The following is a 15,128-nucleotide window of genomic DNA, read 5'->3' as shown; positions in this document are numbered from 1 at the left end:
GTTACAAAAATCTGGCGACATTTTCGTTGTCACTAAGATACCACTATGGACCAATATATTAAGTGTTTTACGAACCGCTAACACTATAAACTGATAAGGGATATCACAATGGAACAATTTAAAACTTTACAACGACATAAATACTATTAAAGTGATTCGGTGTCATAAGGCTATAAGCGCCTACGTTAAAATTTTATGGGCCTATTGTCATGTCCAAATAAATCCTATAATCTCTAATCTAACTGTGGGTGGGAACATTCATTATGGTTTGAAAAAGTTGAACTTTTATAAAATCGTAATTTTGATATCAAATTGCCGGCTTAAGCTGTAAAATTTCAATAACAGTCTATATTTATTTCCAAAATATTCGACTAATAATTGGTCAGCCATGGGAAGCCGACACAGGCTAGTAAATTAAAATCTACTTGTATTTACGTCATGTGTCCTGCCCAGGGCAGGTATGGGCAGGACACATAACAAGAGTAAATGACGGAAGATGAAGCGAACACGTACTTCATTGGTATCCCAGAGACGGCCGAAGGAACAGAGGTCATCCCGTTATGAGATGGAGAGATGAGATACATGACATGGCCGGCAACACCTGGACAAGGGACGCTCAGAACCAGATGGCAAAATATGGAGGAGGCCTTTACCCATAACCGGGTACCCAACTAAATAAACAATTAGTTGTGTAATATACTATTAAATATAATACTAACAATAAATTAAGAAAACTAAATACTAACACAGGTAATGTTATTAAGGTTGGCAATAAAAGGCTTTTGAATTTGAATTTCAATTTGTATTTACGTCTGTTTACCTGAGCTCTGACATTGACAGGGTTGTCACAACTATGACAATCTTGATCTTGATAAGTTCCTCACTGAGTTTTCAATCATTCCAATAGAGAAGTTAGATAACAATCTCATTATTTCAATTTTCTAAAACTCAGTTTTAAACGCCAATCAATGTCAAAAAGGTAGGAGAACATATCTAATATATAAATTCTCGTGTCACAGTTTCCGTTGCCATACTCCTCCGAAATGGCTTGACCGATTTTGATGAAATTTTTTGTGCTTATCCGGTATCTATAAGAATCAGCCAACATCTATTTTTCATCCCCCTAAATGTTAGGGGTAGTCCACCCCTATTTTTTTTTTTTTTTTTAGACAAAACTTTTAATTTCTACATACAACCCCTAATTTTCACTCCTCTACGATCAACCCCTATTTTTTATTATGAATGATATGACATAGCAAAACGATGTTTGCCGGATCAGCTAGTAATATCTAAAAAGTAAGATAAAAAACTAAATATAAGGAGATTTTGACGAAGAATAATATAATAAAACTTTTAAAATAATACAGAAAATAACAGAGAGAACTTTATAACATAGACGACGCCAACATCGTTCAATTCATTAAATGCAACAGGCTCGAGTGATGTGCACAGAGAGACATAGACCTCCAAGGTCCTTACTGGACCCATAACCTGGTGCCAAGAGAAAACGCGATATACCGAGGCTACGTTAGTGGGATGAAGTTGTCAAGGATCTCGAAACAATAGGTGTTCCAAGTTGGACGCAAAAAGCACGAAATAGATTGCAATGATGCTGTATAGCTATTGATGATGATGAAAAAATATAATATCACGTGACCGAATTAATCAGAGGCATACGATATTAACAGGAAAAGCTTATGGATGAATTATCCAATTCCAATTCATTAGTTAGCACATAATATAATAAATAGTTTCGATGATTTGAAATCGAATTATAAATTTGAGTAAGCATGAATGCGACAAGGTTGACTGCTATTGTCTCAGAGATCAATAGATAACATTCTCTCTTTACGCCTAAGATCTCTATCAGTTTGATATCAAATAGCGAGCCAATTCGACAATTCTGCCACATCAGACGAAAAGCGTTTTATCTACGACAATAATAATATTATAATAATAATAAAAGTATATACATATAAAGGTTAGATTTGTTATATACATTTTGTTTCTTCTTATCCTAATAACCTAGCTTCCTTCAGAACCCCTTCACGACCTCCTCCAACTTTTTTCCAAATATGGTCCATGGCTGTCTCCTTTCGCTTCCTGCTAACGCTTCTATTTTGTTCTATCCACCTTTTTGTGGGGCGCCCTCTTCTCCATCGTCCCCTTCATCCTTTACAGGTACAATCTAGCGTCAACTTTATTATAAAAAGCATGTTAACTTCTAAACGGCTGAATAGAATTTAATGAAATTTTTGTGTATTCAAGTGGAGTCGAGAATTATTTAAATTATTAGATATTTGCTGAAGTGAAAACTTCTTTAGCGGCGTTGTACACTTTTTTTGTTGTACATGTGACCTGATCGAAAATTCTTAAGACGGATGGAGAGTAGACAGCTCGCGCAGCGTATTTAATGTAATTTATATTGTCATGTTTGTGTGTGCGCAATAAATAAATATTGTATTCTACCACATAAATGATAGTACTTTTATACTGATAATAATAAAAGCAATTCGTGCAAAATTATTCCAAATTTATACCATTCAAAATATCAAAAATGCACAACGCTAATATTCAAGTTTTCACTTCTGCTGGAGTGCAACCCGTCGTTTTTTTTTTATGTTAGACGTGTGTACAGGATAACGTCTAAAGTCAAAGTCTAATCATTTATTCCAATTAGACCACCTAAAATGGCACTTTTGAATGTCAAATAAAATATTAAGATGATTCTAGTTGCCCCTTGCAAAATATAGATTCGTGTGGAGAAGAATGGGCAAGAAACTCCACACTTACTCTTTTAAAATAGGTTTAACATTATTTTGTATACATTAGTTAAATAATTATGTGACGACAATGTACTCCTAGAATAAAACTACTATACTAAAATAGGCACAAAGTATTACTTACAAATTAAGTAATGCAGCGGGTAGATCAATTATTGTATTGTTAGTATACATGTTCCAATATTATACATAAAAGAGTAATAAAAAAACGACCTACCCGCTAGTTGAATATATTTTTTAATATCAGAACATGTGTTGATGCTCTTACTACTAGGTGGGACAAGTCACACTTGTATTGTTTATCATCTCATTGATATCGTTATCAGCGATAACTGGCTTTATTTAAGGCTTTTATTCAGCCATTGTTCTGTAATTGGACAAGCTGCGATTGAATGACTTAATTTATTGAGTTTTTTTTGTACGTACACTTACTACGCATTATCGTGATTGTACTTTAAATTATTTTATTATTATAAATTTGTTTTTGTCTGTTTTATATATTTTATGTAACTGGATGCAAACTTTTCGCTGATTGCCAATGCGCGCAGTAGAAAAAAAAGTGCGTGCGTACAAAGTACACATGCCAGAAGTGAAACTTCTTTGGCAAACTAATTTTTAACTCTTGTTCATATTTATACAAATCTTAAACTTTATATTTATGGGAAGAAAACAGGAAGATATGTTAGGAATTTAATTGTCATTAAAATATTAAAAGTGTCGAAAATTAATAGAAATTATAAATTTATTTTTTTAAATTTATTTCTTCGATAATAAAAACACGTGGCATTTCAATTTACAATTCGTCATTTGGGATTTCAATAAATTATTTTGCATAAAATATAAAATACTAATATTTCATAAATTCTCTTTACGAAATTTTTATTTTAAAAATATATTTTCTATAAAATAATTCGCCCTTCTCACTCTCTCTCAATCGGTCTCAATCGCTCTCTCCCTTTTCTTCGACAAAACCGCTGCACATCTTCGTGACGCTCCGTAAAAATTTTACCCTCATGCGCCTAAGAAGTTTCACTTCAAAAAATTACGAATGTACTTTTTTTATTCACATGAATTATATTACGTTGAAAATTCTAGGAAGTGCGTACCCGCTGTATTGTATTTCAAACTGTCGGTGTCGGCATGATAAAGGCAACAATGTTGCATGTCCTGAGGTGACACGCAATTGGTCCTTCTCACCTCATACAACACCTATCTAGACCTATCCAATATCACTAAAAACAAGTTTAAAGTATAGTTCAACACCTCTGCTGTCATTTGCGAAACCTTACATTTTAGTATAATTTTTCTCGTGAGAAAAATTCCGAACAAGGTTTCATTTTTGCTCACCGCTAATACACTGTTATGCAGAGTTGTGTTTTGTTTTTATAATTTTTTTTTTTTTTTAGAGAATTCACACCAATTGACCTAGTCCCATGCTAAGCTGGTGAAGCTTGTGTTATGGCTACTAGGCAACGGATATACATACATATTATAGATAGATATACATATAAATACATATTTAAACACCCAAGACCTAAGAACAACACCAAATGCTCATCACATCGATGTTCGCCTCAGCCGGGGATCGAACCCGGGACCCATGGATTCGCAGTCAGGGGTACTAACCACTAGACCAATGAGTCGTCAAATTGATTGTCTCGATTCTACAATGACGTGTTTTATACTAGTTTTCACCTGCTTATTTAGTCGTGATATAGCGTCTTTAAATGGATTAAAATAAAAACCAGTGACGCTATAAACCTGATATTAGATTTAGAGATTATTTGATTTTTTTTTTAAAAAAGACTGCTGGAGCCCTCGAACATAGGCTTCACCATCACGTGAATGTCGAGGCTATTCAACTCCTTGACACCACGGGCCTAGTGAGTTTGAAGGACAAAACCATTTGAACTAGTGAATTAGTGCACGTCAGTATTAAATGCTACACAGTGAGTGAACACAAGAACAGAGTGTCTTCCCTTTAATAGAGACTGTAAGTTGTGTTATTGGACACTTTCTTATGTAAAAATCCCTATTAGTAAACTAGGTTAGACCTAAATTACTTATTAGTCTTAAGTTAGTCTAGATTGCAATGTTCCATGATGTCTTGGTAAAGATACAAATATAAAAAAAATGATTTTTCTAGAGGCAACCTTCTGTACCTGACGCTGACACACGTAATAAATGGATAACAACAAAAGTATTAAATTCTAAGTAGTGATCTCGAGAATCAAGCTTTCAAACGAACTTTCGGAGGCTTTATATGTATTAGGATAAGTTAAATATTTTAAATTCCATAAAACGCTTAAAAAAACACAGTATGAAAACATAGAAATTCAACACATTTCACCAGGCTATTAATAAAAGTTAATGTTTTTACGAATGATCTATTGAAAAGGCAACCAGATAGTGTCAGTACGATTTCACACCTTTTAGTTAAATATTTACAAATAAGAGAACGAAGTCCGAATATTATGTTACAAATGACGTTATCTCGATGTCCTTTGAAAAGCATCGAAAGGCTAATTTACAAGAATTTTGTATATACTAAGAGCAATGGTCTCGTAGTTTTAGCGAGCGACTGTTACCATGAGGTCGTGAGATCAAATCAAGATATTTTTAATTTTTTATGCAAAAACAAACTTACGGTAGAACAGTTTTGGCTGAGTGGCTTCAGCGTGCGACTTGCATCCCTTAGGTTGTAGGTTCAATCCCCGGCTGTGCCCCAATGTACTTTCTATGTGCGCATTTAACATTCGCTCGAATAGCAAAGAAAATCATGTGAGGACCGGACCGGCTTGCCTTAGACCCAAAAATTGGCGTGTGTCAAGCATAGGAGGCTGATCACCTACTTGCCTAGTAGATTGACAAAGATCATGAAACAGACACAGAAATTTGAGGCCCAGGCCTAAAAAGGTTATAGCGCCAATGACTTATTCTATTTTATATGCTAAAAGCATTTTAACTCTATTTTTAGAAGAGTTAGGTAAATACTTTAACTCTTTCTATTATATTTTAAGTGGTTCGTGTTTAACTGCAGATTAAAAAGTCAAGTTTAAGTTCCGGGGTAGGAACCTAACCTGTGTTTAATTTAATTAAATACAGCATATTCCAAAAACATAATTGGCGGCGCGGGATGTTACTTTATAAAACTTTATACCTATAAGCTAAATATTTGAAGTGGTTATATAGTGGACTGTATTTTTTCTTATTGTTACCTAATATGATTGCTCAATAATGGACAATGGAAAAAGAAAGAAAGGATGTCGGCACAGTACCTTCAACCTCGTGGCTTCTTCTAGTGGCTTCTTTCCTTTGTTGTACACCAATGAACAATCACTTTTCACAAATTATACTTAATCAAGTTAAAGTTAATTGAATTTAAGTATAGTTAAAGTTTATAATAAAAAATTAAATGTTTAAAAGAAAAAGGAAGCGTTGCGAGCGTGCGGCGAATAATCAACCATAACGCGGGTCATCAAAATTGTCACTAATTAATTCTTATTAGAGACTCATCGACGTGCGCGCCACCTATAGCCCGTTCCGGAACTAGTACCGTCATAGGATTGGGACAAAATAGGTGGGTGATGAGAGATGCGTCTAGGAACTATTAGGATGGGTATATGTATTGAGCAACCATTATTTAAAAATCAAAAATTATTATAAAAATAACAATCCGGCGCAACCATTCCCCCGGGTTTGAAGGGTTGCCTTCAAGAAAAACTAGAAAGTAAATGAATAGCGATATGAAAAGCGATCTAAAGAAAAGTTTATTAAAGTAACTAACTTAACTAACGACTTATACAAATGTAAACTAACTAACCTAACCAATGATCTATACAAATGTAACTATTCGCTAGGTAGGGGACAGAGACGTACTACAGGACGTAGATAGGTACCTGACGCCGTGCGAACGCGGACCACACGTATAACACCGTTTGAACCAGGGAAAACTTCCTCCACTATTCCTAACGGCCAGTGGAGCGGCGGTGCATTGTCAACAATAACTATTACAACATCGCCGTTAGAAATTGGCTTAGCTGGCGTGTTCCACTTGTTCCGCATTTGCAATGTATGAAGGTAATCAGACTTCCAGCGCTTCCAGAAGGACTGCACTAGCTTGTCAACTAACTCATGACGCGAAAGCAAATGTAATCTATCTTCTTCGATTTCTCTAGCTGGTAGATACTTTAGCGGTGTTAAGTTTAAAAAGTGTGCGGGTGTTAACGCGAGAGGTTCCGATGGATCATTGGATAGCGTGCGACACAGTGGCCGCGAGTTCATCACTGCCTCGATCTGTGCAAGTACAGTGCTGAACTCCTCGAAAGTTAGAATTTGATCACCTATCACCCGGTATAAATGAGCTTTTAATATTGGTCTCCCAATTGCCACCAAAATGACTAGCAGCAGGAGTATTTAATGACCAATCAATGCGAGTTTCAGCTAATACGTGACCAAACTCAGAGTTAAAGTGTTTTGAAACTAAGAAGTCGTGTAACTCCGAAAGCGTGTGCTTTGCGCCTACGTAATTAGTGCCGTTATCTGAGTACACGCGAGCCACGGGACCACGGCGTGATAGAAAACGCTTAAAAGCTCCAAGGAAGCTAGCTGTGCTCAAATCACCTGCAACTTCTATGTGAACAGCGCGGGTGGTTAAGCACACAAAAAGACATACGTATGCCTTGAACGATCGAATTCCGCGTCCACGCGAACTACTCACTTTAAAGGGACCCGCGTAATCAGTGCCAGTATGTACGAAGGGTTTAGCGACTGGTGTAACTCGGCAGGAGCGATGATCGGCCATTTCAGGAAAATTTGGTTTAGCGCGGAGTCGAAAACAGGGTAAACATTTGTGAACCCGGCTTCGAATTAAATTTCGAGCGGACAAAATCCAATATTTTTGACGCAGTATGGACATCAATAGCTCCGGACCTGCATGGCAATTCAATTTGTGATAGTAATCCACTATAAGATTCAAAATATGACCTTTCCGAGGAAGTATGAGTGGGTGCTTACTATCAAATTTTATATCGGCGTTACTCAACCGTCCTCCGACTCTAAGAAGTTTGTTCTGAAGGAATGGCTTGAGGCGCTGAAAAGCAGGGGTACATCGCTTGCCTGTACGTAAGCTAGCTAAGCGATTTCGTTGAAGAAGTGGGACCGTTGAAGGTCACTCAGTATTAAATTCTCAGCGTAATCTAAATCCGCTGCGATTATAGTACTACGCCGAGGCAATAATTTAACAAAACGACAGATATAAACGACAATGCGTAAAAGCTTTGACCACGATGAAAAACGATTTGCAAGCGTAATTAAAAAACTTTTCTCAACCTTTTCACAGTCTTCAGCAGTGAAAAGAGTTACATGCTTCTTTACTTCTGGAGGCTGAGACACAGTAGATGGATTAAAATCCGTAACAGGCCAAAAACTTGGATCTGATAGAATCCATTGAGGACCGCAGAACCAAAGCGGATGATCAATGATTTGTGCGGGACTAAGGCCACGAGATAAACAATCAGCGGGGTTTTCATGGCCAGCGATGTGATAAAATGTTCGCGGTGGAAATTCATTCTGAATCTTAGAGACTCTATTAGCAACGAAAGTATCCCAACGATGGGGCGAAGAATGCACCCAACAAAGAGCTACAGTCGAGTCTGAGAATGCGAAAACACGATCTATATTAATGCGATTGTTACAAGCATTAATTACATTAGCAATTAAGTTGCTTAAGACTAATATTGCACAAAGCTCGAGACGTGCTAGCGAAACCACCTTACGAGGTGACACTTTAGATTTAGCGCTTATCAGACTAAATGAGTTTTTGCGAAGACCTTGACTGTCTCTTACATGAAAGTACACAACTCCTCCGTAGGCCCTTTCACTTGCGTCCGCGAAGCCCACAACGGTTACAACATCACCGGACGCGATGCCAACATGTCGTGGAATTTTAATTTTTCCAAGAAGAGGAAGTTCCTCCTTAAAACGGGACCACTGTTGAATGATGTGGTCGGGTGGTATATCATCCCAATCACATTCACACAACCAAAGTTGTTTTATGAGAAGTTTTGCGTATAAGACCACTGGTGCAACAAATCCCATGACGTCCCATATCCTAGCGACACACGACAGAATAGTACGCTTTGTACATGATTCAGCGGTTGTACATATTTTAAGACTAAAATTATCTGTTGCGGGTGACCAGCATAGTCCTAGTACCTTATGCGAATCAGAGTCATCAAACTCCTTTACAGCAGAGAGACGATGCGACGGCGTAATAGAATCCAAGACTCTTTGTGAATTGCTTGTCCATTTAACAAGATCAAATTGTCCGGCTTTCATCAAAGCGATTACTTCCGCAGCGGTGGAAATAGCCTCATCTTCGTTGTCAATGCTGTAGACAAAATCATCCATATACAAACCAGTGTTGACTGTTTGCTGTGCTCGCGGATAAGAAGCACCTTCATCCAAAACTAGTTGCTTTATGGTACGAAGAGCGTGAAACGGGCTAGACTTCAGTCCGAAACAAACGCGGTTAAATTCATAAACCTTCAAGGGTTCTTGCGGCGAAAAGCGATACAGAATGCGTTGGAACCTTCGGTCACATGGCCGAACTCCAATGCAAAGAAACATTTGACGAATGTCAGCGGAGAGAGCGATACGAAATAAGCGAAAATTAACAATAATATGAAATAAGTTTCCTTGCAGATTTTGCCCATTATATAAAATGTCATTAAGCGAGATTTGGGAACTGGACTTTGAACTACCGTCCAGGACGATGCGTAATTTAGAAGTAAGTTTATCTTCTCTTATTATACCATGGTGAGGTATTGTATATGAGGGTAAATTCCGAGTTTCTTCAGTGTCTAGAGGAGCGGGAGAAATATAACCCTTATTTAAATATTCACTAATCACGTTATCATACGCCTCCTTTAATTTAGGTGATGCCTGCATTTTACGTTCTAAACAAAGAAAGCGATTTTTAGATTTCTTAAACGAATCACCTAATGAAAATACATCCCCTTTAAATGGAAGCGCGACCATGTATCGACCATCCGTATCACGGGTAGTCGTGCTGCTATAGATATCTTCACACGCCTTATCATCTGGACTCAATAGTTGCGGGGCGCTTACTTCTTCTATCTGCCAGAATTTACGTACAGCAGCGTCAAGCGGGTCTGTAGCACAACAATATGAGACAGACGCGTGATTATCAACTAGAGCAGGAGCAGAGCCGACAATAACATAACCTAACACGGTTTCTAAAGCGAGCGGTGAGAGACAATCAGACTGACCTTGAACTTTACGGGATAAGAGAAGGTGAGGAAAGATTGATGCTCCAATCAACAAATCAATATCTCCAGGGGCAGCGTAGGTATCGTCAGCTAAAGGTAAATTATTAAAATTGATCAACGACGAAATGTCCACAGACACAGTGGGCAAGCGCTCCGTGACCTTGTCGACTACGAGCGAGTCCATGCTAAAACACACACTGAGATCAAAGCGGGAAAAGAATTTCACCGAAACCGAACTTAGAATTGGCTTAGTAGTACCTCCAATCCCTTTAACCACTGAACATGAGGGTTTCTGGTTTGTCTCTAAACCCAACCGCTGGCATAAGCTGCGACTGGCGAAATTACTTTGCGAGGCACTGTCCAATAAAGCGCGCACGTTGTGTTCCCTACCTTGCGTATCGAAAACAACAACGCGTGCGGTAGCGAGTAACACCGTAGTAGGTGTGCGGGAAGCATTACAATTAGATAAGGAACACAATGTGACGTCATGGGGTTGCGTGGGTATCACCGAAGTTCGCCCTTTATTAGCGGTACTACCGTCAACCGAAGTGCTGGCAGTGGCAAGGCGCACAGTGGAAGCGGCATTGCGCAGCGTGGCAGCAGGTAAAGTGCGTGAAGTACTGTCGCCAGACGTGGTGCCCGTGGCTGCGGCGCTGTTATTGTTATCAAAGTGTAGCATGGTGTGATGTAAATTATTACACCGGCGGCAGCGTGAAGAAGAGTTACAGGCAGTTAATCGGTGCTTCCCTAAGCAGTTCACGCACAGATTATTCGCCTTAACAAATTTAAAACGATCGTTAGCGGTCATGTTATGAAAAGTTGAGCATGTATACAAATGTTCGTGTCGCGTATTACATAGGGAACACACCGGCTGCGTAGGTGCAGTCGCCGTATTTAGGTATGTATGCGTTGGTTTTGAAATTTTGCTTGTCGTATCATATTTACGTTCCAAAGTTTTCTTAGCATCATATTTACCTGAAGTGCGTTGTAATATTTTTAGGTGTTCGCGAATAAAACTTATAAACTCGCTACATGTTGGTATATCTGAACTGCGTTTATACAGTTCGAATAAACGAACTGTTTCAGTATCTATTTTTTTTAAAGCCATATACATAAATATGAAATTGGCTAGGTTATCTAGCTTTAAATGCTCAAGAGCGGCAACTGAAGAAGAAAATGTTTCTAAAAATTGCTCAAGGTTATTTGCGTTTGCTATAGACATCGCCTTAATATCGTAAATTTGATCTAAATACGAGGTTGCGAGATAACGCTTGTCTTCAAATTTATCAATAAGTGTTTTATAAATTATTTCATAATTTGCGGCGCAAGGTGTAAACCCGGCGCAAGCCGATTTTGCTTTGCCTGTTAGTTTTCCTAATAGGTAATATATCTTTTCACCGTCCGTAAGTGATTCATTTTCGTGTATGGTGGTCTTAAAGTTATTATAGAACAAAGGCCAAGACTTAATATCCCCGTCAAAAGATACCAACTCGATAGGAGGCAAATAGGGCTTAAGCCTCCGCGGCGTATCCTTATCAGTTTTATTAGCACTACAGCTGTACAGTGAAACTAAGCGCTTGACGCGGCTGTAAAGCCGCTCGAATGCAATTAAACTTTTAAATTCTGAAGTCGCCTTAGGATTTAAAGATAACAAGCGATTATTATAATCATCTAAGATTTTAATAAAGTCTGAGCGTAACGTTTCAATATTACTACTCGCGTCGAGAAAGTTTTCCCTCATCAAAGGGTCACAATCCGCATCTTTAGATAGGTCAAATACCTCTTGTAAACAAATGAATATTGTATTCCGTTTTTGTTCTAATAATACGAGTTGTATATCTACAGCTAGATCTGTAGATTCCGAAAGCTTATCACTCTTCGGCATTTTTAATTTAAAATAGCGGTAAAATTATAGTTATTCAATATAATAGAATAGAAAAGCAATTAAGAATAATTAGGTATAAAGTTTACTGAAGTGCAAATATGTTGCAGTGACCGACAAACTATGCCAAGGTCACGCGTACGTTTAACAAAGCGATGCAAGTAATGATCGAAATGTTATAAGCATAACATTACAATTGCTTAGCTAAATTATTATACTAAGCGAAAATAAGCGGAGCGTAGGTAAAAACTATAAACTTAAGGGCCTGATCGACGGACGAGTAAGACCGCGGTTTTATGGCTCGTCGGTAAAGCTCGCCGGTGTATCATTGCAAAACCACGGTTTTAAATATCGCCGAGCCTGGCTCGCGGCTCGTCGTCGTGCTATATTTTTTACTCGGCTCGCCATGCAAAACCGCGTGTTGGAAAAAGAACAAGACATGTTTGCGTCTGTTTTGCTTGCTAATCGATCAGCACCAACGAGCCGCGAGCCAGTTTCGTCGGTATTTAAAACCACGTTCTTACTCGCCCGTCGATCATAGGCTTAAGAAATATATCTCGGCTCGTTTGGACCAACTTTTAATGGCGGCGCGGGATGTTACTTTATAAAACTTTATACCTATAAGCTAAATATTTGAAGTGGTTATATAGTGGACTGTATTTTTTCTTATTGTTACCTAATATGATTGCTCAATAATGGACAATGGAAAAAGAAAGAAAGGATGTCGGCACAGTACCTTCAACCTCGTGGCTTCTTCTAGTGGCTTCTTTCCTTTGTTGTACACCAATGAACAATCACTTTTCACAAATTATACTTAATCAAGTTAAAGTTAATTGAATTTAAGTATAGTTAAAGTTTATAATAAAAAATTAAATGTTTAAAAGAAAAAGGAAGCGTTGCGAGCGTGCGGCGAATAATCAACCATAACGCGGGTCATCAAAATTGTCACTAATTAATTCTTATTAGAGACTCATCGACGTGCGCGCCACCTATAGCCCGTTCCGGAACTAGTACCGTCATAGGATTGGGACAAAATAGGTGGGTGATGAGAGATGCGTCTAGGAACTATTAGGATGGGTATATGTATTGAGCAACCATTATTTAAAAATCAAAAATTATTATAAAAATAACAATCCGGCGCAACCAATAATTTATAATAAACTCTGCCAGCATTGTATGCCTAATAGATCAAGAATTTCGTATATATATATCGTTAACATATAACCAAATTATTGACTGAACTCCTAACTTCAAACAGTATGGAAGAGAGCGCAAATATATTTCTGCGCATACACTTACGCACGCTTTTGCGTAATAGCCAATCTCAATAGTTATTAGTCGTGTCCGAATCGGATTGAAAAACAATTGAACTTTTCTTCTTCTTGAGTTCTATTTTCAAATATCTTGTGTCTCTGGTATCCATTACTTGTACGTATTCAAATTTCGAATTCCACTTTCGAAATCCGAGTTTCGTAAAACACAGTTGTTTTAACGTCAAGATAACGGGTCACATCCCGCGATATCTAATAGTCCATCGTATTCAGTTAATCTGTAAGGTACGGAACCGGTACGTGGGAACGATGAACACAACCTGTTGGCACTGTCCACTAAACGATGGCTCCAAGTCATGAGTGACTGAACTGGTGTTCTGTTTATGGGAGCGTTCAAGTGTTACGTAAAGAATTAGGGGGGTGGGGGGGTCCTTATGTAAAACGTTATGATGTGGGGCGGGGATTGAATTACGGGTTATTGTTACTATTATTTTCGAATTTGCAATACTTTACACCACATAGTGGTACTTTTAGGTATAGACATCACTAGGTGGTCACGAAACGTTTTACTATACTTAGGTACAGTACTGTACTTGGGTACAGAAAAAGCTTACGGCGCGTTACATGGGGGGGGGGGTCAATAATCTCCAAAAAATGCGTGACGTAATACTTGAACGCTCCCTATCACGATTATGCTTTTTGCTGTACTTGTTCAGCTGTTATTAATGTAATCAAATTATTTTTTTATTATATACTAGATGGCGCTAGCAGCCATCGCGGTCGGCAAAAGCAGTTGGATTGAAGTTGACAGAAGTCAAAGTCATCGGGATTTAATTCAATATTGTTTAATTGTGAGGTTATTGTCAAAAGCTTCAAAAGGGATTGATAATTGTAATAATAGACTTTTAATGTTGTTTTTTTTTTTTCAGGTAAGATAGTGTTATTTAAGTTTAAGATAATGTAATTAGTATAGTGTGTAAGTACTAAAATAAAAATCTTTATTCTCACAGCAATACAATTGTTTATTTGAATTTTCAATTCCAAATAAAAGAAGATATTAGAGATCTTATATTAATTATCATGCCCTAATATAAATTACAAGTATATAACTCCACTTTTGGGTTTTTGTAATCGGTAAAAATTAATTATTTTTCAACGAAATGTGTCTTTTTGAAGTTTCTTGAAAAAGGATTTTATTTTATGAGAAACTCCGCTGCGTTATGATTAAGAAAGTTAACTTAACTTTTGAAACGAATATAAATGCGAATTTATACCACGTCTAACGACCGGCCTCTAATCTGGGGTTACTGGGGTTATTGACAACTTATACACCTTTCTCATTTCGTGAAAATCTTTAAAAGAAAAACTTTTTTTTAGACAATTCACGCCAATTTACCTAGTCCCATGCTAATCTGGTGAAGCTTGTGTTATGGGTACTAGGCAACGGATATACATACATATTATAGATAGATAGACATATAAATACATATTTAAACACCCAAGACCTAAGCACAACACAAAATGCTCATCAAATGTTCGTCTCAGCCGGGGATCGAACCCGGGACCCATGGTTTCGCAGTCAGGGATACCCATTACCAATCCATCAATAGCCCCCGCTAAAGTCCATGCGATACACCACATCAGTATGTTTGTCCGTCCCGTTGAAGCTCGCGCCAAAGGTCATTGCCCTCTCTTCCGGCTCCGTTCGCAAATATCCACAACAAATATTAACTAACTCTATATTCATACATGTTTGTTTGTCACTAATGATCCTACTTTACCGGATTTCTTTTTTGAATTGCTCATTCGTAAGTGCTATTGTAGTTTGAAGAATATTTGCTTGGCACACCTATATCGCTCTATTAAGGCTTTGAAGCCAATGAATAGAAATTAGAATAGA

General features: G+C 37.6%; 1 protein-coding gene across 1 annotated transcript; it reads right to left on the bottom strand.

The window, feature by feature from the left end:
- Window positions 1-7,916: 7,916 nt before the first annotated feature.
- On the bottom strand, window positions 7,917-11,189 carry LOC125057483. The gene has a single exon (XM_047661206.1). The coding sequence runs from the start codon at window positions 11,187-11,189 to the stop codon at window positions 7,917-7,919; it is 3,273 nt and encodes a 1,090-aa protein (XP_047517162.1).
- Window positions 11,190-15,128: the final 3,939 nt, after the last annotated feature.

This window comes from Pieris napi, chromosome 16 (assembly GCF_905475465.1).
Source record: "Pieris napi chromosome 16, ilPieNapi1.2, whole genome shotgun sequence".
NCBI lineage: Eukaryota > Metazoa > Arthropoda > Insecta > Lepidoptera > Pieridae > Pieris > Pieris napi.
Note: the sequence above shows the minus strand (reverse complement) of the source record. Positions and strands in the feature narration are given on the sequence as shown.